Source organism: Oryza sativa, chromosome 4 (genome assembly GCF_034140825.1).
Source record: "Oryza sativa Japonica Group chromosome 4, ASM3414082v1".
Taxonomy (NCBI): Eukaryota; Viridiplantae; Streptophyta; class Magnoliopsida; order Poales; family Poaceae; genus Oryza; species Oryza sativa.
The window spans coordinates 11,547,513-11,573,866 of record NC_089038.1 but is presented as its reverse complement, the minus strand read 5'-3'; the positions used below and the strand labels follow the sequence as shown (position 1 = coordinate 11,573,866).

The window sequence follows — 26,354 nt, the reverse complement described above, 5'->3', positions numbered from 1 at the left end:
AAAGAAATAGAGAAATGATACTTTGAAAACATGGTAGGTGTCATCCGGTTGATATTTAATCTATATAATTAAGTATTTAATAAGCAATCTATAACACATGCCCGCGCATTCGCGCGGGCTATCTTTCTAGTTAATATAATGGTTACAAGGTAGAATCTCTCTACCTTTTACGTCAAAAAAAATGTGGCAAATAGTTAAATGCTGCACATAAACTTTTTTTGGGACTTCCCATAGCGTTTTGGACGGTTTTCGTAGGGTTTAAATTTGGCTCATTTTCCTTTCAAAACAAAGTTAGCTTAACTGCTTGAAATCATATTTTGTATTTAAGATACGAACTCATTATTTGGCTTTATGCTTATGCTTATTTGAATCAGTTATTAGCAATATAAACATAATATGGATAAAAAATTTTATATGTGTTCTTAGTGATTCAAAAGCAAATGTTGCTACGATGAGAAAACCACAAAATCAACTTCAAAATTAAGTTATAAAATTTAAAACTGCTTATAAGCATAAGTGAAACAATGGGACTCATAATTGCATACCAGTAATAAATATGCAAATGTGCCAATTCTCTATAGCCCGCAGTGCAAAGTGTGCAACATACAGCATAACAGGCTAACAGCAAACGCAGAAAGAGTGCAACTTGAAACAAGCCGGCAAATTTTGGATCAATCATTCAATAATTTAACCAGGTAAAATATCATACAATTCTTGGTAGAAGACTACAGTTACAACAAATGATGGGCAGTTACTACAGTTACAACAAATGCTGGGATTAAGATAGTAGTTCTTTCCAACATTTCCTCATCTACAGACTTGTACTAAAAGAGTAGCAAATATGAGCTATTTAGGCAGATCCTTAAGCCACACATGAAAAATTCAAGAAAGCTCTTGAGCATCACCATTATGCAGCCTTAGCCTTTGCCAATGCCTTCTTCCGTTGGGCAAGCATGTAGGTGAACATGTGAGGCGATCCTGCAACGCAGTGTTCTTGTCAGATCCTATCTTAATCCCAGCTACTAAAAAACAACATTGCAATTCTAGTTTTAATTTCAACCACTGAATAAAGGATGACTGCAAGGCAGGAGGGGATACCGGGCACGTAGATGGCGAGAGAAAGGATGGATGCATAGAAGAAATCAAAGGAGAAGTTCCATTTGTTGGGCATCCTAAGGCAGTATTTCTCTGATGCCTGCATAGTAGTCACAAGAAAGGAGCAGTTAAATTACGCATTATGCATTATGCAATGAACAACGTGGAGATCTTCATTTCTGAAGTTCATTCTTGTTACCTTCATGTAAGGCAAGGCAATGTAGATTAAACCGACCTCACTGCTGATACCAGTAGGATACAATACCATAAAGGTGCTATACCTGTACAAAATCAGCACCAGGTTTAAGAAAAAAAGTTATGAAAGAAAAAGAAAATCATTCCCTCTAAATTTGTCCTAAATAATGATATATCTTCTTTACTAACCTCAGCCATAAGAGCCAGGAAGGAGCAAATCCGAATGCCTCCTTCATGCCAAAGAAGGAATATCTAATGATCTGCAAGGAACCACAAATATTTCCATCACGTTATGCTATCAAATTCACAATATTTTAAATATTGGTGTGAATAAGCTTAGCACAGGAAAAATCAAAATTAGAATTTGGAAAATACAGTGTCTCTTTAAGAAGCAAGTCTTTAAAATATACCTCAGTGATGGACCAGCTTATGACCAAGGAAGTAACAAGGATATGTGAATGTGTCTGCAAGACAAATGTACAAAGGGGTCAATCAATATATATGTCAAGAAACCAGGTGTTAAGCTACACTACAAGTATGCAACTAACAGAAAACTAGGGATGCAAAAGTAAAGGCACTGCATTTGCATATCAGTACCAGTAGTTATGCCATTTAGTAACTTGTACAATCATCACCATTATTTACTTGATCCACAACCAGATATAAAACAGACAAACTACCTAGTGTCCTGTCCTCATATAAAAATCAAATCATATAATCCATATTTCCTATTTAGACAATGGTTTTAAACCCCAAAATTATGTCATGTTTCAATGTCTCGGAGAAACAGTAAGCGCTTAGGAGAAGTGTCTAACTAAAGAAGAAAATTTCCAAATCTCATGAACATAGCACATCAACACTTGTTAGTGATAGTCGATGATACCTCTGGAAAGCTCCACAGGATGCCCCAGGTAAGAAACAACCTCGATCCAATTTGTGGAAGAGTTGCAGAGACTGGAGACCTCACCAAACCTTTAAAACAAAGTCAGCATGTTATACAGGTGAAAAAAATGAAAGTGCCGTAAAAGTGAACTTATTAAGTACAATTATTTTCATAATCTAACAGGACACTTCCTGTAAATTGAAATGTGTCTTTGACGTGCTTTCTAACAAGAAAGTCTATTTCCATGCAGTTTGCAAGCGGCACGCTATAGACAGAAACCGTACGATTCCAAATGATGACAAGGATAGTGAAAATAACATAAGTAGAAGAGAAGAACAACTTCTTACCTACAAGCCCATGAAGAATCTGAGCCACCAGCAACGCCATCGCCAAACAAACACAAAAATGTTCAGTACCTCACAAAACACAATTTGCAAAGAAATGAAATAAACATGGAATACTCGTTCATTCTGTGTTCACCGCAGACTCGTTCAGCTGCTCCGTGCAAAGAATATAAATGCTTCCTTATCCAGGGAACTACAAGGAATTTAACACAAAGTATAGGGCAGCAGAAATTTTTCTTTTCTTTTTAGCAGAATTATCGGGGGAGAGGATCAGGCAGCAGAAACATAATAACATTGAAGTTGAATTAATTGCAGTATATTTTGCTATAACACTGGTAATATTTCTCTCAGGCTAAATGTTTGGTTGATTTTTAGAACGCAAAAGGGGATAAATTTTTTTCCTCTGTGCCATTGCTCAACACCAGCAACCCTAATTGGGTAGACGAAAAATTCAAAATTAAGTCAGAGCTGCCCAAATTATACAAGCTTGCGCTAAAATCTACAGTTTTACTGCGATTAAAATTCAAAAATAAGTCAGAGCGCACAGAATAGCAGAAAAACCAGACCTCCAAGAAGGCGGCGGTCTGCGCGAACTGCAGCGGCCGCTCGACGGCGGCGTAGACGGCCTCATGGCCGCTCTCCAGCAGCGTCGTGACCGCGTAGTACAGCACCTGCGCCCTGCAAGATCCAAGAAACCCCCAAATCAAGCCAAGAAAACAAGGATCCAAACGCCAGCAGGCGGTGGCGCGAGGCGGCAGAGTACCATCCGAAGAAGACGGCCCAGTTGTAAACGGAGAGGTAGAGCCGCCGCACCGCCGACCCGACGCCCGCCATCGCCGAGCACTCAGCAGTAGCTAACAAGGAGGCGGAGGAGGAACGCGAGGCCTGGACAAAGATACTGGCTTGGCTTTAATGGGCGCGTGGACTGAATCTACTATAGCTGTTGATTACTGCTCGCATCAGCATCAGATTAGAGGATGCAATCAGCAGCAGACTGCTTGCTCGGATTTGCGAATTCCGGTGGGTTGGAGGCTGGCCAACCAACGAACTACTGACGCAACTGAATTCGCAATGAATCGGGGTGGATGGATGGGGGGAAGAATGGCTGGCGGTGGCAGTTATTGCAGCTGCAGCTACCCTAATAACTGACTGAGCCGGCTCTCCCGCCAATATCATCCATGTGATCTGCTGCAAGTTCAGTACTGCAACCACTTCTCGTTCAATTTCGTCTTCAGAGTTCAGACACACCAATCAATCAGCGGATTCAGTAAAAATATACCATTTCCTACTACTTTTTTTTCATCACAAGTTCATCTGCATGACTAGGTGATTCAAGAAACATTTTATGCTGTTAAACTGATGGATTTATCAGAGAAAAGAATGTCTGTATGCACATCAACGTCTATCACTACAAGAATTAATCAGTCATAGGAAGCACATCAAGAAACAGAATAAAGATGTTAATTTTGTTCAGCTGTTACCTGAGTTGTTTTCAGTAGCTTTCCAAGTGATAGAACTGCTCAGCTCAGCCAAGTCAACTGTCTATCAGACTACCAGGTACTCGAAAATGAAATATCCTTGGGTCCTTTCTCACATGGTTTGCATGAGCGGCGGCGGTGTAGTGGGGGCGGTGGGACGGCGGTGGTGGGTAGGTGGGTGGGGGGGGGGCGGTGGGGGTGGGGGGAGAGAGAGGAGGGCCGGGGACGGGGCGGACGGGCGGCAGCAAGCCGGCAACAGCGGCCGGGCTGACCGCAGTGTTAGACTATTTGGCAAAGTTCCCATGATTGGCTCACCTTCCTAATCCTCCCGATCCTATTTCTATAAATCGGTTGAGTGTGATATGGAATGTTGATGCCTATTTGTACAGCTATTGTGTATCAACATTATTATCGCATTGTGTTGTATCATTCTAATATGGTATCAGAGCTTGGACGTTGAGGACACCTACCGCTGATGGGCAGAGCAGCAAAAGCGACCGGGCGGGGGCGCACAGACGGGCGACGACGACAGCGGATGGGCGCGGGAGCGACGGCAGACGGGTGGGGGAGCGGCGGACGGACGACGGCGGTGGCTGCGATGACAGTGGCGGACGGGCGGAGGAGCTGCGACGGACGGGCGAGGGAGCGGCGGCGGACGGGCGACGGCGGTGGCGGACGGGCGACGGGCGATGACCGAGAGGAAGTCGCGACAGAAAGAAATGCGTCTGGTGTAAGGGCATTTCGGTCATTTCACGAGCAAAGTCAAAACCTCAAAACAGCCCCAAGTGGCATTTTATTAAGGAGTCTGGATGTCATTTTTATAAAGACATTCTATACAGTGGCATTCTGTTAAAACCACTATATCAATTGGCATATTGTTAAATTTCTCATGATAGACGTAGTCTTCTTCTTCTATCTACCCTCTAGTCCACCAACTGCAGTCCTACAAACTTCATTTATCAAATCGAACGACCCGAAATCATGGAATCCAACGGCTCAGATCGTTCAATGGACCCCTCAACCTCGCCTCCCAGCATGCATCCCCCTAACCTATCCCCCTCCTCTCTCGCACACCCGAAAATCACTCACGCATCCCATGCCAACCGCAGTGCTACCGCCCACGCCCCACCATCCCGTCGTCGATTCCTGCCTCCTGATCAATGCAGCCAGTGCCCCCTCGATCTGGAAATTTATTCCTTCTGATTTCCCCATTCCAAAGATCATCCCATAACAAAACAGTAGTCCCAAACTGAATTATGCAATGTGATATGGCTCTGAATATATCAGTAAGCTGGATGATATCTCTCCACCAAAAGGAGCCTTTGTTAAAATTTAAATGGGGAACTTTTGCCCTATAATATGAATCCCAAATAAGTCTTACCCAGGGCATACCAACAGCAGTGTAAAATTTGTGAAGATGCTTTAAAAGCAAGGCCACATTCTGAATGTATAAGGTTATAACTCCCAAACCTCCTTTGTCTTTGACTCTACAAACCTTGTGCCAAGCAGCTAAAGATTTTCTTTTGACTAAAGCATTTGATCCTCTCCAAAGAAAGTTCCTTATAGCAGTGTATATTTCTTCCATAATAGTTTTAGGCAACTTTAGAGAACACATGTAATATGTTGGAATGGCTGATAGGACTAAATTTATCAAAGTTAATATGCCACCATAAGGGAGGAAAGAAGCACTTACTGTTAACCTCCTCTCAACTCTATCAATTAAGGTTGCAAAATCAACCACTCTCGATCTTGTGGTGCCCAAAGGCGGACCAAGATAGGTGAAAATATTCTCCCTCCAACTCCTCTTAAGCCTCTACCTGTCCACAACCATCATTAGATGGTGGTTTCCTACCTTGGGACCTGCACCACCGTCTTCAGGAGGTCGGTAACTGTCGCCATGTGGAAGGCTGGACCTGAGAGGAGCCAGTCATGGTTCGCCCAAGCCCTTTCGCGCCGCCTTTCGACTGGGTCACTGCCTGGTGTGCCCTGATGTCAGTTTGGAGTGTTTGGTCGGTGTTGAGGCGGTTTTCCTCCTGGTGTGGGCCCATTGATCCATGTAATATCCTCTCATTGGTTGCAGTTATACTTCTTACTTATGTTTTCTCTTGATTTGCACAAGTAATCACCTGCATACGTATATTCACCAACACTTTGGAAGTGGTTAGTAATAAACCCTTACCGTTAGATTTGGTGGTAGACATTGGTAAGTTTTATCTAGGAATTGACGGTCAAATTTGGTAGTTAAGGATCGTCAACAGTGCTCCGGAGGCCAAACGGCGGTGCGGCAGCAGGGGGTATCCCACATCACGGCGCTCCCACAGAAGGTGGCAGCATGCAGCGAAGATGATGAGGGCGGCCGGAACACCAGCACGAGCACTTCGACCTTGGAGGAGAGAGGAAGAGGGTTGTTGAGCGTGTCAAAACATGTTCCTAGCAATAGGAAACTCATTTTCTAGGAACTTGTTGATGGAAGTGGAGTGTAAGTGACTGGTGGCGGCGATGTAGATCGAGAGCAGACGAACAACCATGGTGGCCAGCTATAACAATAGAAAAGAGGGGGAAGAAGATCGGCCATGGTGACTAGCTGCAGCAACCTTTTCAAGGGGATTTCGTTTGTGGTGGCTTAGATGATGAGAATTCTCCCATGGCAGCGGAATTTGGTGTCGAAGCACATATGAATGCAAATACCTAGGGAATGTTGATATGTCCGCTCATTGCTCTCCAAGCTCCAATTCTTGGGGCTTTCTGTCAACAAGGCTTGGGAACATGCTGTGACACAAATAGATTCATCAGAGACTTCATGAGATGACAGATTGAAGAAGGTTCTAGTTGTCATTAATGGCAGCTTCATTTAGAACTTAGTGAAACCAAGGTGTTTGGTTGTTCTGGTGCTAGTTTGCTTCCTCTTATGGGGTTCCTCTTATGGGGGTGTCATGCTATGGGACGCACCTTGCCATTGTCACCGATGCTGACACCCAAACTCATACATCTATCACTTGGCATTAAGAGTGAAGGAAAAAGAGTAGTGCCCATAAGATATTCCTAGGACACATCCGTACTTTACACGATATTTCTTTCCATTTGCACCGGGTGTAATAAAATAATAGTTTTGGTGTCTTACCAAATTTTTATGATGACTTATAGCATATACATATTTTTGTCATGTTCTGCAAAACCAAACATTTGGGAAAAGAGTGTGTTTTTTTTTGTTAGTGTTGGCTTGAGTGTAATCGCTAATATGGAAGGGAACATCTTTAAAAATAGTTTCCCTTTAATTCGATACTAATGAAATTAATTAGGTGCGACTCATGTGTCTTAATTGATCCCATCTGTAGAAACATAAGAATGGCTATGAATTTGCCAAATACTCCTATAAGTTGTGAAGTGGGCCGGGTCCTTCCGTGTCCGCCCGGGCATGCATGTGCAGCTCACAGCCTAGGAACAACATGATCCGTTTGGCTGTGGGTCATGCTGGCACGACCCGTCTAGCCACATCGTTCTTGGGCTACTACCCAGCCCATCGTGCCAACACGACAAGTGCATGTAGTGAGCCAGCACGACATAGACCAGGAATAGCACACGCCCTGGCCCGCGCGGCACGATGGCGACCGACGATTGGTGAACAACCGCCAGTTAAGCAACTACCATCCGAGCAGAAGCCAGGAGGAAAGGAGAACGAAAGAATCGAGGAAGCCAGGGATCAGGGGAGAGGAAGCGATGGTGGACTCTCATCGACATAGGCATGCACGGTAGCATTGTGGCGTGTCCAACCCCATTCGCGAGCACAACCTAAGCATGTTAGTCATTGTGGACTCACCAGCTTGGGGCGAAAAAAGTAGGAAGCAAAGGGCCACGACGGTGCTTGACGAGGAGGAAGAGGAATGTGCTATCGGTGAGCGTAGGATCTTGCTAGAGCTTCACCGAAGTTTGTGCAACAGGATTCAACGGACTCTGTTCACATTTCTTTCTTATTATATATGTCAAATGTGGGCTAACCGGTCTCCACAAAACCCACATAACCTAATCATGCCAGGCCAACACGATATGACCTGACTGTTGACGGTCGTTAGCGATCAGTTTCAACTGTCAATATTACCAAAATAGAGGAGAACTAGTTATGCTTGCAATGCATATTTGTGTTAGAACAATAATATTCCACTAGTATTTGGTTCACTAACCTTTTGCAAAGAATAACTATAAAGTAGAGGAGAATCAACATCAAATCAGACGATAAATCAATTGGACGATGTTGAGAATCAGACTTAGGCATGAATGGGCCAAGAACTCAGAAATGACATAATGAATTGGGCCAAAATTCACAAGTCTGTGAAGAGAAGCAATAGAGGAGGCCGCCAGCCAAAACATGGGCTAGTTGGGCTGGTCCCAGGTTCGGCTGAACCCTCCTCAGCGCCATCCGATCCAGGGCTTTGCCTGGACGGTGTGGATTAGCCCCCAATGATGGTTGGAGGGTATTTCCGACCATTCCAACCGTCACAACCGTCATTGGGAGGCTATAAAAGGAGTTGCCATTCTCACTTCACTCACACACCTCAAGCAAAGCTCTCTCATATTCTCTCAAGTTTAGTTTAGTGTTCTTAAGCTAGTGGAGTAGGAATAGAGTAGAAATCGGAGTTTGGAAGCCTTCGGAAGAGTTCGGGTATGGCTCTAGTAGCTCTTCTCTTCTCTTTTGTAAGCTTTGTACTTTTATTAGAATACTCTTCTTTATACATTTATGGTATTGAAATACTTTCCGAGTATATGAATACCAACTTTACATTATGTTCATGTTATACGGAATATACTGCTAGCTTATCTGGGAGATGCATCAGTACGAGTATAGTGTTTGCTTATGCAATTACTCTATGTCATGACGATGATATTAGAGTAGTATCTGGTAGTTTAGGCATGATGTCTAGATTATGGGATATTATTATTTGGGGTTATATGCTGCGGATGAGAGGTGGGCCGTTGATGGTGACAGCTCAGTACAGATATTCCTCCGCGCATGCATATAGTCCTAAGTTAATTTCCTGGGGAGGGTACTCCTCCGTATTTAGCCCCGGTTGTATGGTCATGACGGGCTGTCGTAAGGAACTCGACAGTCAGGGGTGGCTTCTCGAAGTACCAGGAGGGCATTGGATAGAGGGTATTAGCTAGTATATTAGATAACTAGAATGTATGTATACTATGTATACTAGAAGTATAGGAATAGATTCTCTTTATATTTTCTTTCCACTTAGCTTAGATAATTTAGTATGAGAATGAGTAGCTTCGTGCTTGTGTGTCATTCTACCCTTGGATTATCTTAACCCCTGTTTAGACTATGATTATTACAAGTAACATATAAATTATTAGTCAGGTTCTGTCTACTATGATCTTCCCACGGGATTAAACAAATGCGATACCCTTGGAATACTTTCGGGTGAAATGCTACAATGGTATATTCTAGTAATGTCATTAAGAAATACCAACACTGACATCTCTCTGGGTCGTGCCTGTGCTCCAGCCTCAGCACGTGGGCCGACACGGCACGATCCATTCGGTGAGTCGTGCCTAATCGGGCAGTGTCCAAACATACCAATTATTTATCCACCATTTCAACCCTATAAAAAAATTAAAAAAAACCACCATCTCAAAAGTTCAACCCTAGGGGCTCCATTTGGAAAATGAGATTATGAGTGATAGATATTAGTTCTATTTTTAGATTTCCACCGTTTGGGTAGTGTGGGGATGTGATGTGCAAGCAATCCAGGTGGATTGATTGCTAGGAGAAATTACTAAATTACTCTCGCCATTTTGATGCCTATGTCATAAGTGAGTTATTCTCAGTAGGGGTGAAAACGGTAACGGAAATTCCCCGCCGACCGACATTTGTTTCCGACTTCTACCAGCCGAGCCATATAGAAATGGTAATCGACCGAAACAAAAATGGAAATGGTAAAAAAATATAGAAATGATTTTTCTATTATACCGATGGTTTTCGTATTCTTGTGAAAATTATTGTTTTTTCAGTAATATAGTAATTACCGTATTTCTAAATATATTATTATTTATAAGGTATGTCTTTACTTGGTCCACAGTTTAGAGACTGATTAACTCTTCAATCAAATCCCTAACTTGAGTGCATGGCTAAATGAAATTTATAATTTATGTAGTATAAGTTTGAATTTATTTATATGTACTACATAGTTATGCCAAGTTAAATATATGTTTTTATAATTTAAGGTTTTTTATTTGTACCGATTTCTGATTTGCACAGACATGTTTCCGTTTGTATTGTTCAGTTTTCACATATCGTTTAAATTTTCGACTTGACCGTTTTTCAATTTCGCTTCGGACAAAAATATGGTTATGAAAATGATTTTGGTTGTTTTCCGCTCGTTTTATCCGTAGCCCTAAGGCTGTGTTCGTTTCTGCCAGTTACCAACATCTCCACCACGTTTTCCGCACACATAATTTTCAAACTGCTAAACGGTTTAAAAAATTATATTGATCTATTTTTTTTAAAAAAATAGCTAATGCTTAATTAATCACGCGCTAATGGATCGTTCCTTTTTCTATGCAGACAGAATGATTCCCATCCCACACAAACGAATGAATGATTCCCATCCCACACAAACAAATGTATAGCAAGCCAGTGATCCTAACAAAAACAACACGCACGAAAACAGAGCGGTCCACTAGCGTATGATTAATTAAGTTCTAGCTATTTTTTTTAAAAAATGGATCATTATGAATTTTTGAAACAACTTTCGTAAATTTTTTTTTTAAAACACACAGTTTGAAAAACGTGTGGATGGAAAAGGAGAGTGGAAGTTGGGAACAGGCTCTCCCGAACACAGCAAGTTAAGAAATGAGGGACCCCTTTGCCCTGGCGCGCCGCCTCCGCCGATCCCCATCTATCCCGCGAGCGAGCACGGGGCGCCGTCGTTCGCCCTGCCGCATCAGGTGAGCACATCCTCCGCCACAGCCGAATCCCCATCCATCGCGCGAGCGAACGAGCAGGGTCGCCGTCGCTCGTCCTGCTGCTTCCGCCGCTTCCGTCCTCTTTCCCATCTCTCTCTCTCTCTCTCTACCCACGCCCTTTTTGTCGAATTTGCGTTAACCCTAGCTTCTGTTCTAGAAATTTGCCTTAAACTCAATACTAATAACTGTTTGATGGTTCCCCAAAAAGTTTGGGGGTTCAACTGAACCACCATGTCCTATGTTAGATCCGCCTGAATTTTCGGGAGAAGCTTACTTGATTGAGAGATGTCACTTGGCTATGCCGAGAAGCTATCCTACCGAGAGGATGTGGGAAATGTCGGCATGCCTGAGATCTTCGACTCTCCTGAACTCCTCCACAAGAAGGTTGGTTTCACATGCCATTAAACTTTTACCTCCAGTTTGTGGATTCTTTGCTTCAGGGTGGCAAGTTACGAGGGAATCATCCATGGGTTTTGTATTTTTTTTGAGCTAAATTATGTGGTCAAATTGATTCTTTTAATGGGTTTTAAGCATATTTTACTTTAGATTTTTGGACAAAGTGAGATTAGCTTGAAATGTAGTCACTCAATTCTTTTTTATTCATCAGTTTGGGCATTGACATGGTCCATAACCTTTTCCATTTTATGATTGTGAAAACTTTTAAAAGTATAATCATGTTGAAGTACTTTTGGTAAGAAATACGCTAATACCATTTTCATATGACAAATCTAAATAGCTTTACTGGTAAAAAATATCTTTGAATGTTGATTACATGCATTCTGGTATGATGAGTAGAACATAATGGAGAGTATACTAAACATGAGTGAACTTAGAAGAGAGAAAACATTTAGCCTTTGCTGTTTTTTACCCTTAGAGCTGTATGTGGGTATAATGCAGAGCATGTGTGTGATCTTTGAAAGAAGAGAGTTCTTTATTGTCTACTCAAAGTTGATCCCTTTAATGTCATTTCCTGGTGGCAAATAAGTTGACACCTACTGTCTTTGTTTGGTGCCTGAGTTCTATCCTCATCTTATAATTTGATCATGAACATGTTAGCATAAGTTATGCTCGGCTCCATGACAGTACTGAAGCAAAATTGATATCAATAATGGTTATGGCATGGCTCCAGCGCTCAAAATATCCTATCGCGCTGGAAAATATACTAAAATGAACTAATGGCTGTGAAATATCTGGCAGGCATTTGATCTATCCTCTTGTGGCTTTGTACACTCCATGTTGTAGTCAATATTTCTATATACTGATAGGGGTGCGCCAGTGAATTTATTTCACATTTTAGACATGTTTTAATTTTTTTACTGGGTTGTTGTCCAGATAGAAGAGCTTGCAGTCATGGTGCGAGAGGTTTGTTTTTCACTGTGAATCTCAATAAATTTTGTAATTATGATTTATATATATACTCCTCCGTTTTTTAAAATATGACACTGTTGACTTTTTGAGATACGTTTGACCAATCGTATTATTTAAAAAATTCATGTAATTCTCATTTATTTTATTGTGACATGATTTATCATCAAATGTTTTTTAAGCATGACTTAAATATTTTTATATTTGCACAAAAAAAATTGAATAAGACGAATGGCCAAACGTTTATAAAAAAGTCAACAACATCATATATTAAAAAAAAACGGAGGTAGTATATAGAAATTTCAATGAATTGGTCCTGATTGCTGCAGAGTAAGCATTTGGTGGTGTTTACTGGAGCAGGCATATCAACTTCATCAGGCATACCTGACTTCCGAGGGCCCAAAGGCGTGTGGACACTGCAGGTGGTACTGCTGTTTGTGCAGCTATATCTCACAATAGGTCAATAGCTCTCTTTTAATGGACTAGCAAAATGCCCATGCTTTGCTATGGGTAAAACAAAATATATGATATTGTCATAGATAATTTTTTTTAATCAAATATGGTACTATTACTTGCTTGCTTATTTGAATACTATTACTTTAGTATATTCACCTGATTCAAACAAATATTACTAGGCATAATATCAGAAAAAATCAGGGACTAATTTGTAAAAGGTGTAAAAGTAGTGGTGTTGGCAGAGCCACCACCACTACTAGTGTCTGTTACAGTAGTATAGATGAATTTATTCTTTTGAGATGGTTTTATGATGCTTGATTGCAAAGATGTGTCTGCACATACTGAAGTAGTTAAGTAAATGCAGTCTATTTTCAAGTGCATGATAGCTGAGTCTTCGCTTGGTTATCTTTTAATTTTGGTACCTTAAATTTATGCTTTATTATTATTTTTGGATTTTTTATATGCCACGGAACAGGTTTAGGAAAAAGGTTATTGAATGGTATTTGAATGTTATAATTAAATTTTAAATATTTGCAATTCCTATGGATTATAGTATATTTTGTGATCTTTTACATTTGAATTAATATTATGACACAGTCATTTACACATGTTGCATATGTTGTCTAGCGTTCAGGAAAAGGTGTTCCTGGTGCATCACTGCCGTTTCACCGAGCTGTTCCAACCTTGACTCATATGGCACTGGTTGAATTGGAAAAAACAGGACGATTAAAGTTTGTCATAAGCCAGGTTCATATACCTAACTCAAGTTGTATATACTGCACTTTGAATTGGTACCTATGTACAAAACCAGTCTCTACAACTACTAGTATAGTTAAATCAGTTCGTAGGAGTTGCAGATATTGACTGCTCACTTATTGTAGTGGTAAGGTGTTAGGATATTGAAATCAACACGCAATACAACTGTTACAGACTTGGGGCTGCGTGTCCCATGGGCATGCCACGCATCATGCCAGCAGTAGTGATTTGTAGGAAAGGCACCCCACAACTAGGAAGCCCTTACAATTAAAGGACATTCAGTCTTGTAAATATTGAGCGCAATCACAGCGGAGGAGGCCCTGCAGTTAAATTTTATTGAAAAAAATATTTGTAAATAGTACAAAGGAAAATTACAAGGATCTAAGCCAAGATTCTAAAAGATCTCTCTCTGGTCTTTTTAGTTTTAAAAGAAGATCCTCTTTAAAAAGACTTTGCCAACATGAAAAATGAGGGAACGCTGCTTCCAAAGATTAGATCATTTCACTGCTTCCATATATTCTATGCTGTATAAAGCACCTTTTCAATGAAGCACACTTGCTGGTGTTGTGCCTTAGCTGTGAATTGTGATCATTATGTTATTGAAACTCAGGGATGTATCCCAGGTTATCCCTATCTTGCCCCAACATTCTCAAAAAAAATGCAAACAAATTTCTCTTACTCCAATGTTGCACAAGACACAAAGAAACTCACTTTAATCTTGTAATTTGCCAAGTGAACGTGAAAACCCTTCCATCTATCTCATTCCCAGGCTTAGCCTTAGGGTGCATTCGTTTCTGAGGTTGGGGGGAGGTTTTCAGCTACATGCGAAACGAGAGCTCATTAGCAAATGATTAATTAAGTATTAACTATTATAAACTTGAAAAATTGATTTATTTGATTTATTTAAAGAAAATCCTATATAGAAACTTTTTGCTCAAAACACACCGTTTAGTAGTTCAGGAAGCATGCTAACGGAAAATGAGGAAGTTGTTTGCAGTTGCCGCTTAGGACTCAGCATTAGTTCTTTTCTGATTATTCACCTGATTATTGAAACAGATTATTTGCTCCACGCTTCGAAAAATACATTTTCTCAAAAAATTCTTTTACTGAATTTCTTAGACCACTTATTTTAAGCTATTTATTAAGTTAATTTATCAATATTTACTTTATCCCTAAAATTAATTAGATAATCGGCAGCAACAATCCACTCAATAATCTGTTTCAAACTAAGCCTTAGCCTTGTAATGACCATCGGCATGGAAGAGCAGCTAGCACCGAAGACCGAGTATGTTTCTATCTCTCCGGTCACTAATACCAATAACTCCATTTTCCATGTTTGACAAACTTCAGTACTAACTTTGTTGTGTTTTAAATTTAATTACAATGTTCTGTCGTGTGATGAACAAATTGATTTTATCACGATCAAGCTTATGGTATTTATGAAACTTAAGCTTTCACGGAGCTGATGGAGTTGTCTTTGCCAGAATGTTGATAGCTTACATCTCCGCTCTGGCCTCCCAAGGGAGAAGCTGGCTGAATTGCATGGAAATTCTTTCAAGGAGATCTGCCCAAGCTGTAAAAAGGAGTATGCTTTAGCCTGCTTTACTTGACTATACTTTATCTGGGACTATAAACACCAAAATATTTCCTTTTTTACTGTGGTGGTTTATTTAATTGGCTTATTCCAGATCCCACTTGTTTGAAGGTACCTTCGTGATTTTGAAATTGAGACGATAGGACTGAAGGATACTCCAAGGCGTTGTTCTGATAAGAACTGTGGAGCTAGATTAAAAGACACAGTTCTTGATTGGGAGGTACGTTTCAAATGTGCTGGACTTAAGTTATATTTATATTTCTTTGTTAGTGGGCCATACTTGCTTAGCCCTTTAGCCCATCTGCAACAGATTCTTGCTTTTGTGTTTTTTCCAAAAATTGCCAAGGTGGGTGGTTCATTTGTTGGCAATTTGGCCATAAAAGCTGGCTTTCTCCATTTCAACACAAATCAAATTTACAAACAATGCATGCTTAGGGTATTCACTGTGAAAAGCTTTAAGCTGTTTTACAGACTATTATGTTTTTCTTACGACTAGTATTCAACATGATATCCTCTGTACGTTCACTATAACAAGAAAATAAATAGAGAAGTTGGTTAGTGATGTGTTTGCCTTGTTATCAGTTAAGTAGTGGTGTTCTGAAATGCTATCTTGTTCTCATGTCTTCGCTCGCTGATAGACAATGAATAAGTGGGTAAGGACATTTTGCAGGATGCTTTACCCCCTGAGGAGATGGATGCTGCCAAGGAGCAGTGTCAAAAAGCTGATCTTGTCCTATGTTTAGGAACTAGGTATTGGCCATGGTACCTGTACACACTAGCTAGAATTGCTTTCACGTGGTTTTATTTCATTACTGAAATTAGTGTGTTTACACGCAAGTTCTGTGATTCTATCTCCTGCAAACTTAATTTTAAGAATTTGGTACTTCCGTACTTTTGCGAATGGCGGTATTCTGGTGTGATGTGATATCATTGTAAATAGTGGCAAACAAATAGCTGTCACATCATTGTGTAGAAAAAGTGGCAAACAAATAGCTGTAATTGCTTTTTTAGATGGCTTTTCTAATACTTTTAAATTAGGGAAATTTGCCATGTACAACTTGGTTCTAGCTGTTTAATAAACATACTATTATAGAAAAGATTGGACCCACAAATACCACAATAGAACCACATAGTGACCTTGTTCACCAGTATATGGATTTATGGATGTCAAGTTGGACTACCATAGCAGGGGAAATATGTACTGGAAACCACATATCAGGTGGGTGGACGACTGCCAGGTGAACGTCCATATTGTTCCTGCCACCGTTGCCTGATCCAATACATTACCTCCTTTCTCAACAACATTTTAACTTTTTAAGAAAGGATGACTGTTTGCTTTTATTATTATTTTTATTTTTGTAAAATAAATGGAAAGAACATGTTCGATACTTCTGTTAACTCCACAGCAGGGGCATAGTTATGTTGGGCAATTGGCTGTCTGGGTGAGGATAACTTTAGGATTACTATTCAAAACACACCTTAAATTTTGAATTCTATACTAAAATGTGGTACAGTTTTTCTATGTTTGAACTGGAAGATCAATGGCTAGACAAATATTTCTTTGTATTATCTTTATGTTAGAAAATTATTACCTGATCAAATATGCACTTGATGACATGTCATAAACTACCATGTAGTTCTTCAATAATTGGGATCCATTTACTCTAGATGCATGGAAGTGTGGGTTTTGCATACTGCTCCTTTTATGGAATGCTTGGCACTAGGAGTGAGCCCCATGATGCTGCAAAAGCAGTAAAAGCATGTGTATATTCTACTCTACAGTTGCACAAATATGGACATGTAACACAAGACTCAATATTTCCTCATAATGCCTATGTGACATCATGGACTCATTGCTGTAAGACAAGAAGTATTCCATTCACTAAATCATCTCAACTTTGAAAAACGGATCATTCCATGAGGAGTGGTAGGTCGGTGTTGTAGTGTCTCTTAAGGCTATTGTAAATTGGTTTGTGCATCCATAGCATAGTGAGTCATCTGGGAATGCTTTATAGGTGGGAGCTGTAATCTGGATTGGTCCATAGCCAGATTCAGGGCTCAGAAAACCAGGGTAACTTGCTGGTTAGCACCCTGCAAACCTTCAATCGGGCTGGTTCATTTTTTTTCCTAATCTGAGCAGTTCACGCTTTACTACTCACTCAAATTAACTTCAGTTGGAATAGGTACATATAGGCTTCTAATAGATTTTTCTCGAGAATCTTAAAAAAAAAACTTAAAATGGTTTTCGCCTAATACTTGCCAACCAGCCAAGTTCCAATTTCAGTACTGATTCTGTTATCTCAAACCCTGTTATTAATATGTTATGCAGCTGCTTGCTTTTGATTTGTTAAAAAATCAAAGGAGTGATCTTTGACTTGTCTTAATGAACTGATCAAAATCGCTTTGATATGAATTCATTAGTAATGCTCTTGATATACCGGTAACCATTCTTCAATGCCCTAACTATTTGACATTTTTGTTTAACAACTTTATGTTAATAACGGGTGATGTCTCTTTGTCCCTATCCTTTTCTGATTTCCACTACTGTGCAGTCTGCAGATTACTCCTGCTTGTAATATGCCTCTGTTGTCACTGAAGAATGGGGGGAGGGTGGCTATTGTAAATCTTCAGGTACGTGCAACTAAATAACAATATTAAGTCTTGAGAAGCACTAAATTGAATGCACGTTATGGTTCTTCCTTCGTAAGGTCTTTCTATGTAGCACTAAACTATGACTCAACTCATGGATGTTAGTATTTATGGCTACATATAAATTATTAAAATATCTTTTGGCATGTTTTGGAAATTTCAAGTTTGTTATATGGCTGTTTCTTTATGCTTCTGACAAAATTTGTAGTTTGTACTGCTTCAACTTGTATACTTAGACTTGGGGTTTATAATTGGATTCCTGATCCATTATAAAGTTAGAAATTGCAAATATGGTATTTACATGCACATGGTGTACAATTGATGCAACTTTTGCTCTCTCCATTTTTGAATATTTGCATTCTAGGTTAATATTTTGTTCCCAGATATAAATCATACTATCACCTCAAGACAACTTTTTACTTGTCTGTCCTATATACCCCTTCCTTCATAATGCAATGTTATTTGAATTTTACCTTCCCAAGCATAACCATCCAAAGGGCATTTACTAGTATAGACTTAATCAGGTTATGTACAATCCAAAGAACCATAAATACATGCTTTCCATCCATATTTCTCAAATATTCGATTACACATGCTCATGGGTTCATTCATGTGCTAGTTTTGAATGTGCAGCCAACTGTTCATTTCAAATAGGCATATGACTGAGCTAATGTCACAACCCAAGGCCATGGCGAGATAACCACCGCCGGGAGGATAACTGGGTGGCGTCGGCTCGTGGAGAAGGGATGTAGATTTAGGCTAGGGAGAAGAACATTACGGGAAGGGAGATATTAGACTAATTGATATTCATTGCTTAATTGATAATAGACATAATCCCATCCTTTTATAGATGGTACAACTTGACCCCTAAGTAAGATTCAATCTTATCTTATCTCTAACTTAACTGGTATGGGCTATCCATGGGCCTTGGCCTCATGACCTAATGCCCGTGACAGCTAATGAATGAATTAAATGATGTTTTGCCATGGCTGCATGGAGCCATATTAGACGGAGCTATATGAGACATGGTGCAGTAGGAGTTATCACACAGTAACCAGCAGAGGTGTTATGCCAGTTAAAGGCAGGAGAGAGGGCGAGTAAGTTAGAATTTAGAGACCAGTTATTGCTTTATTATATATTTTGGTTAGTTATTAGTTGCACTTGCACAAGTTGTTACCATTCTTCTTTGATTTGGAGATGCCTAGGACAGAAGGTTATTGTGACACACTTTTGGGTAACAAGGAATGATGGATTCTAGTTTTCCTCTATTCTCCAATACAGTCTAGTGCCTTTAGCTGGTGACTAGTGGTTTGGAAGAGCTCCTGGCTGGCTGAATGGTTGACCAAGGGCCAGAGCCCTAATTCTAATCTCGGTCTTCAGACCCTAACCCTATGATGCTCATAACAATGAAGACAATTTGGTCTTTTACACAGGTGTCTTGGCTGATGAGCAAAATTCTAATACATCATCTATTAAGGATTGGAGGGAGTAGTTTTTAAAATGTGAAATCTACTAAGTGGTTATACTTCCAGAATTTTCAAAATACAACATTGGTCATTTTGCTCATCTTAAAAAAATGAGCCTTTTAATGGTCAAGATTGTAATATAATAATTAATAAACATAGATTACATTGTCATATATGGATATATGTATATTTGTAATGTAGATAAATATTGAAAGTTTACAATGACATGTGATAAATCCCCAAAAGAGATGCAGACAGATATTTTTTTTTCATTTCTTGTCTCCTTCGTATTCAGGCAACTCCGAAGGATAAAAAGGCAAGCCTTGTCATTCATGGACTTGTGGATAAGGTAGGTATGTTAGTGAGTTTCATTTGTTTCTATTTCATCCCCTTGCGGTAGCTATTTAACCGTGTTAGTGCAGGTCATTGCTGGGGTTATGTATATGATGAATCTGCGTATCCCTCCATATATTCGTACTGACTTTGTTCAAATTAGTCTCCGGAACTCGGTCAAAAGTACGATCATCTCACCATCTCTCGCATTGTCATTCTTATCTAGTTTTGAACATTGCTTTTAGTTACGTACAACAAACTGAGGTTAGTTAATAAAGCTGAATACTGTTATCATTAAAGCTGTATCATTAGTTAGATGTTGAACAACAAGAATTATCAGGTTATTTCGAACTATAGTCTCAATATCATAGGCATACTACCAAATGTGATACACGGTTATTTTATGTTGTGTCCATCCATAAATAATAGTATTTTTTCATAGGATCTTCCTTAGCAATTCTCGGTATCATCTCAACAACTCGATGGACAAAATGATATTTTAGCCTGTTTTATCCTAGAAGATAGATTTGAATTGCTTATTAACTCAAACCGCACCACTGCTTTTGTTTTGCAGAAAAATGCGTGAGATGGACTCTCCGAGTAACAAGCATTCATGGCTTGCGAGCACCTTTGCCATTTCTTCGATCAGTTGAGGTTGTGCAATTATTTAACTGATAGTACATCAACATACTCTTTGATCAATCGAGAACAAATAGATTATGGATAGCTACTCCGTTCTCATTGTAGACTTATTCATAAGGATAAAAAGGGTAGATTAAATGAAATTTTGGCCATTCATTTATACCATGTTGGAGAAGAAAGATCATTTGTTTATGACTGAGAGCATTTGTTTAGCAATGGCAAGCAAAGTTCTAAATAGCATATAGCAGGGTCATAGCAGATTGGGGTTGATATAGAGGCTAGCGGGTAGAGGGTACTATATTCCAGTGGTGGAGTTAAAAAGAAAAACTCTAGATTAGATTTTGAGTTATTCATGAATATACTCATGACTTACCTTACCTCAACATAGTAAAATAGTGTACGCAAGTTTACAACACAAGGAAAAGATAAAAATGGACATGTATTATGCTAATTTATAACAAGCCAACAAGGTGTTCAAATGAACAATCAACACAACTCAGCAAGGTAACACAAATTCAAGTTTCAAATTTCATTCTAATATTGCAAACTTAGTAGACAAACAACTTTCGGAGAATGAACTCTCACATTAGTCTATTTTGCTGTAAGTTGTAGTTTCATGGTTGTTAAGGCGTTCGCCTTAGTGTTCCTAAGGCGGCAAGGCACTGCCAGGGTGTAAGGCGTCCGCTCCGCCTCACGTTGCCTCCGCCTTGCGGGAAAAACTAGAGGACAAAGGCAAAATCAAGGGGATAAACCGGTCCTGGAGAAGCAGGCGGTAGTAGGGGAAGGGGTAGGAATGAAAAGAGCTGACCTACATCGTCGTCGCTGACGTCCCCAACCACCGGCAAAGCCAGATCCACTCTTAGAATTGTGCATTACTCTAGGTTAGAGGCATAAATTATCTTCGAAATAGAAACTAGTCACTAAAAGTAGATTGAACAGCCATCTTGAAATTTCTAGACTGACATATTTGGGAAGAAAATAGCAAGAATGACATGTATCTAGTGATGGTAGAAGTATATTTTAGTAGCTGATACTAACAAAACCAGTCATTTTCTTCTGAAATAGCATGGATGTTAGAAGCTAATTCTCAAATTACCAAATATATATGTGTAAAATATTTCTCCATTATATTATATGGATATAGTGATATATGATTAAACTATTCTGACTTACCAACAGGTTTCCTTTCCTGAAAGACCTGACATGAAGCCTGTAGTACTAAAGGAGCAACCATTTTCTTTGCAGAGGTATGTTGGAGCATTCAAAGTTCCCGAGTAGACATTTGAGGTCTGTGGCATATTTCACAACAGGACACTTGTTACTTTTGTAGAGAAACATCAATGAATAGACCGTTTGTCATGCTATTGACATTCAACTTTAGTGATGGTTGCGGCTGTTCGAGCTCTTCCATTGAATGGCCTGTTGATTTTCTGGTAAGGAGATTCTGGCAAACCTTCATCTTCAAATTTCTGTTGCCTGCAGTTGGCAATATGTTAGAACCTCCAATTGAACTTTATTTTGTGTAGGGTGGGACCAATAGAATTTTGTTCAGGCATCTGTCTAGGTGGTGATGGTTGACGCTAGATAGTATTTGACTTTTCCTATATTTTCGAGTTTTGGTCTTATTATGAGAAATAGCTACATAGTACCCTGCTGTTCATATGGACTGGATCTGTATTGTTGTAACGTGCTAAGCATTGCATGCATTAGAAACTCGATTTCTTCCATTTCTGATAGCTTGCCAGGTGCTCAGAATTGGCCAATTTAGGGTGTCTCATCACTTTTTCCTGTTTCTGTGATTTTTCAGCAATACTTTGAGTCTTAGTCTTCTCCCATCCCATATGACTGTTAACATCATCTTAGGGTGTGATTGTTTTGAGGGTGATAGGATGGGGCGATCCATAGTTTTTGGGGCGATCTATGTTAGATGTTTTGGTTGGGTGGACGGGATGAGCCAGTACCTTCTGACTTGGATTGGGAAGGCCTGTAACTGGTTGTGAAGCAGGAACTGGCTGTTTTTTTTGCCTTTTGCTTTATTCCTGCATATGTGACAAATAGATAAATCATACAATGAACCAAGCTGTTATGATATTCAATACGTGCTAAAATATACTATACTGGTAACATGAAGAGGACACCTTTTTGTTCTTGTTCCTTCCGATGAACTTGAAGTGATGGATTAGCCATAGAAATAGAAGTTATTATGCATTTACTTCTGTCCTCAGTTAATTTGTACCTTCTGCATATTATCCTCTTAAGACATGCATAAAATCAGCTCAACGTGTTAATTAACATCATTGCATCAGATACACGTCTTTCCTTACCATATTTCTCACTTCTCAAAAATGTCATTATACAGAAGCAAAAAGACAGCTTTGTCAGGGATAGAAGTCTAGTCCTGCAAGAGTTGCAACATGCTGCAGAGCATCGATCACGTGCAGGGCAGCATGCAATTCTGGAGAGGGAGGGTGTGCCAAGAGCTGAAACGTCAATTCATGCACTTGTGACCAACATCGTCAGGTATGATACTGAAGATAGCAAGGCGGCAGTTCCCATGGCTACATGGATGAACAGCAACGGCAGCCTTTCGAAACGGCATATGGATGCCATTGGTTGCAACCCAGCATCGTCAAAAAAGCAGAAGTTGGTTGCTACTCGTCATCGGCGAAAGGGCTTGAACCCTGCTACTCAGAAAGTTTGATGGCTGTTTGTTCTAGTTGTCAGACTAGAGTTAGGATAGATGCATGAGATGTTCACAGTAGCTAGAGTAAGGTGTTAACAACTTCTAGTGCATGTGAAAGCTGGTAGAATTTTAACTTGACAAGCCCAACGTAATTCAGCAACCATCTCAAAAGAAACTGGTTGTGGGGCTTGATGGTATGTTTTGTAAAGCTCGGGAAGATGAACAAACCTCTAAATCATTAAGGATGATCTGAGGAACTGGAGGTAAAGTGAACCGTACAAAGAAAATAAATGGAAGGCGAGACAATTTTTTATTGCTGCAGAGAAAGTTACTTTCAAGTGGTTGATATCTCTATGGTTCGTGGTTGTATCTGTGGACGGTGAGTGCCTGATGTTCTTTTACCTGTGATGTTATTGTGGATGGCAGCATAACATTTTGTTAAGGGATTATCATCAAACTTACGTGCTCGGTATTACCGTGGATGATCTAGCAAAAACCTGCTTGCTACAAGCCTATATAATCTGTTAAATTTGCCTGATTACGGTGTGCCTGTTAGGTCTTCTGCCATTAACAGTCTTTTACTGCGTCTAACATCGTTTTCAACGCGAATTGGTCTGACCGTTAGGAATGAAAGGATCATGGCGAAATTCTGTACACGGCATTATCTTTGTAAAATTCTATTCACAGGTCCGTTTTGATGCATTCAACAATAATCAACATAGGTGTGAATTCAAGTGAGCACGTATAAACCTCTCTGCTGTCAGTCTACCATAGCGAAAAAGTCCTACTGAAAAAGAAATTCTGTAAAAAAAAAGGAGGGGCCAATAAAGGAGGAGATTTTCTTCAATTCTTGGAGAAGTAATATACCGCCCACTATTTGAGAGTTTTTAACTAAGGCCTCCTTTGGAATTGAGAGCTTTTGGAGGAATTCAACTGAAAAAGTAATTCATGTTAAAATTCTATAAAATTCAAGCGTTCCAGAAGAGCCCAAAACTTGTTTGATTTGTTGCTCTTATGTAAGACGAACTAGCAAGCATATATTATATTAAGTGATGATGTGGTGACGACGCAACTTGTTCTGTTCTCAAATGAACGTTCCGGTGGTCACAAGTCACAACATGAAGTTTTGGACATGTAACAAGTCGAACTTACAAAAATTTCACTCATAAAAAATGTTTCGACTGGATATATATAAAAAGTATATGTATACATTTGTCTCATTATTTTCGTAACACCATAATTTATCCGCTTTTTACATATTTTGAAATAGACAATAAGTGATCAGACCAACATTTTGAAGAGCACGCTGATAGCCAAAACGACACGTCATACGTTACCATGAATGGAGGGAATAGACGTATAGTCAAAACTGTGCTGCCAGCCAGAATTTGATTCCCACTGATCACAACTCACCGTTATTCTTGTGCGTAATGCACAAGATATCAACATATCCAGGAAAGGGAGCTGGCCATCAACTGGATAACGATCGAGACATTCAATTTGCGAAAGAACACTTCAAAAAACCGGCTGAAAAAATTATTTAACTGTGGGAAACTTGGTAATTCTAAGTGATAATTTACAGATTGCTTGTTAAATTTGTTTCTACGAATTAAAAATGATACAATTTGAACATATAATATCATTTATGATGAAATGGGATTATTGAAAGGTTGACTTTTCAAGTTTAAAGATAATACAAAGGCGTCACAATACAGTATGAAAAAAATTAACGAGGACAATAGTAACTTAATGGTGGATCGAAGAATATAAAGGAATATTTGCAAACCTTGTCATTGGCATTTTTTTTCCAACTCAAGCTGTCGTTACTATATACATCATCTCGACATGTAAAAGTTGCGTGCTAAAATTATGTTCAACAAAAAATGTATTTAACTCTTGTAACAAATTAGTAATTGATATGAAGATAGAAGTTCAACTTTGAGATATATCAACGGACTGGTAAGGTCAATTTTGATTGATAACATATTTTTGAATGGACCTATCAGGTCAATTTCGAGAACATATGTAAGATAGTAGTTTCTTCAATACAAGTTCCAAAGAGGCTAATAATTAAATACTTCCTCCGTTTCATATTATAAGTCGTTTTGATTTTTATCTATTCAAACTTTTTTAAATTTGATCAAGTTTATAGAAAGATATATCAATATTTTTAACACAAAACAAACATATCATCAAAATTTATTAAATGTTAGTTTTAATGAAGCTAATTCGATGCTGTAGATGTGGTTATTTTTTTATAAACTGGTCAAACTTAAGTAAGTTTGATTAGGAAAAAGTCAAAACGACTCTATTGTAGAACGAAGGGAAGTAGACAATATTTATACTGTTGCAAATGACAATCACTTGCGTTTTTCGATCTTGATGCGATTGCATTATTGGAATGAAAACAAAATGATATTGCAGCGAAAAAGGAGTAAATGGAGAACATCAGCTTTCAAATGGTCTGAAATCAAAATTTCATTAGGGACATGAAAATTGAATTCACACAGTTGCAAAAACGAAAGAAATTAATTTGAAGGTAGGAAAGCAAGGTCATAAACTGCCTTGCCATTAGGGTAAAGAGATAGTAGTTCCCTGAAAATCCATTGGCAGGTAGAAGGTTGCTCCTAGCAGTTCTATGTACGTAGACGCGTAGTATGCTAAATTGTTGAATCTTTGTGATCACCTGTTGCATGGCTATCTATTCAGGGAAAAAAAAGAGAGAGAGAAAAGCTTGACATTATGTTGAAAAAACTGAAGGATGATATGCTAAAGTCTAATTCTGGACAGCCCAATGCGGACAATCATCTTCAACCATGACCTTTGAATGTTGGGATTATGCTAGTGTGTGGCAAAAGGTCCTGTAGGCTCCAGCATTAATTCTTCGTTGCCAGCTCTTCCACGGTGGATCGTGAGGTGGATGCCTTCGTGTCTGACATGTTTTTGGCTAGTCGGTAAGCTAGGATGCTAGCTCTGGTTTCTTTTGGGTTCGGATGTGTGTTTTTCTTGTGGAGAACGTCATGTGCCCTTCACGCTCTTTTATTTTCTTCCTTGTGTTTTCTCCTATTTGTAATCCTTATTGTAAACTTGTTATCCTTCTATTTATCCTCGAGGGCATTTAAACGTTTTCGCAGTTAATGTTTGCATGTGGAAATCTCTCCCCTGACGACTTTTCAAAATAAAATAAAAATTGAAGAGTAAATTTCATAAAACTGTAACTTTAGTGACAAAACTATCAGTTTGCTGCAACATTAGCGACATGTTTCAGTTTGCTGCAACAATAGCGTGGGAAATTATCATAAAGCTGCAACTTTTACGTTATATGATGATACAGTTGTCATCTATATGTATTGTAGCAGCATATAACATAAAAGTTGCAGTTTTGTGATAATTTCCCACGCTATTGTTGCAGCAAACTAAAACATGTCGCTAATATTGCAGCAAACTGA

At 39.2% G+C, this 26,354-nt stretch overlaps 2 protein-coding genes across 6 annotated transcripts; one reads left to right on the top strand and one right to left on the bottom strand.

Annotated features, from left to right (window-relative positions):
- Window positions 1-640: 640 nt before the first annotated feature.
- Window positions 641-4,069, bottom strand: LOC4335343 (very-long-chain (3R)-3-hydroxyacyl-CoA dehydratase PASTICCINO 2A-like). Of its 2 annotated transcripts, NM_001419177.1 has the most exons (10): window positions 3,999-4,069; window positions 3,281-3,402; window positions 3,084-3,195; window positions 2,521-2,539; window positions 2,174-2,262; window positions 1,701-1,754; window positions 1,480-1,550; window positions 1,295-1,376; window positions 1,099-1,195; window positions 641-978 (listed from the first exon to the last, which is right to left on the bottom strand). In NM_001419177.1, the coding sequence occupies exons 2-10, from the start codon at window positions 3,349-3,351 to the stop codon at window positions 908-910; spliced, it is 666 nt and encodes a 221-aa protein (NP_001406106.1). In that variant the 5' UTR covers window positions 3,352-3,402; window positions 3,999-4,069; the 3' UTR covers window positions 641-907. The 2 variants fall into 2 exon arrangements, with proteins under 2 accessions (NP_001406106.1, NP_001406105.1); NM_001419176.1 differs by lacking the exon at window positions 3,999-4,069 and having other exon boundaries at window positions 3,281-3,659.
- Window positions 4,070-10,871: 6,802 nt separating this feature from the next.
- Window positions 10,872-23,232, top strand: LOC4335342 (NAD-dependent protein deacetylase SRT1-like). Of its 4 annotated transcripts, none has more exons than XM_066309702.1 (15): window positions 10,872-10,943; window positions 11,207-11,345; window positions 12,294-12,323; window positions 12,656-12,748; window positions 13,417-13,529; window positions 15,023-15,123; window positions 15,244-15,352; window positions 15,803-15,882; window positions 17,685-17,763; window positions 19,543-19,596; window positions 19,670-19,763; window positions 20,155-20,234; window positions 21,402-21,469; window positions 21,553-21,655; window positions 22,582-23,232. In XM_066309702.1, exons 5-15 carry the CDS (start codon window positions 13,476-13,478, stop codon window positions 22,921-22,923), a joined length of 1,164 nt encoding a protein of 387 aa, XP_066165799.1. In that variant the 5' UTR covers window positions 10,872-10,943; window positions 11,207-11,345; window positions 12,294-12,323; window positions 12,656-12,748; window positions 13,417-13,475; the 3' UTR covers window positions 22,924-23,232. The 4 variants fall into 4 exon arrangements, with proteins under 4 accessions (XP_066165799.1, XP_066165798.1, XP_015636505.1 ...); XM_066309701.1 differs by having other exon boundaries at window positions 13,410-13,529; XM_015781019.3 differs by having other exon boundaries at window positions 11,170-11,345.
- Window positions 23,233-26,354: the final 3,122 nt, after the last annotated feature.

Bases quoted from the DNA above. Each gene is read 5' to 3' on its own strand.
- LOC4335343 (NM_001419177.1), bottom strand. From the start codon at position 3,351: ATGGCGGGCGTCGGGTCGGCGGTGCGGCGGCTCTACCTCTCCGTTTAC. The intron at 1,755-2,173 runs GTATCATCGACT...TTTGTCTTGCAG, and splicing joins TCCTGTGGAGCTTTCCAGAG to ACACATTCACATATCCTTGT. The intron at 1,551-1,700 runs GTATATTTTAAA...GGTTCCTTGCAG, and splicing joins TAAGCTGGTCCATCACTGAG to ATCATTAGATATTCCTTCTT.
- LOC4335342 (XM_066309701.1), top strand. From the start codon at position 11,247: ATGTCACTTGGCTATGCCGAGAAGCTATCCTACCGAGAGGATGTGGGA. The intron at 12,324-12,655 runs GTTTGTTTTTCA...TGATTGCTGCAG, and splicing joins TTGCAGTCATGGTGCGAGAG to AGTAAGCATTTGGTGGTGTT. The intron at 19,764-20,154 runs GTACGATCATCT...TTTGTTTTGCAG, and splicing joins TCTCCGGAACTCGGTCAAAA to AAAAATGCGTGAGATGGACT.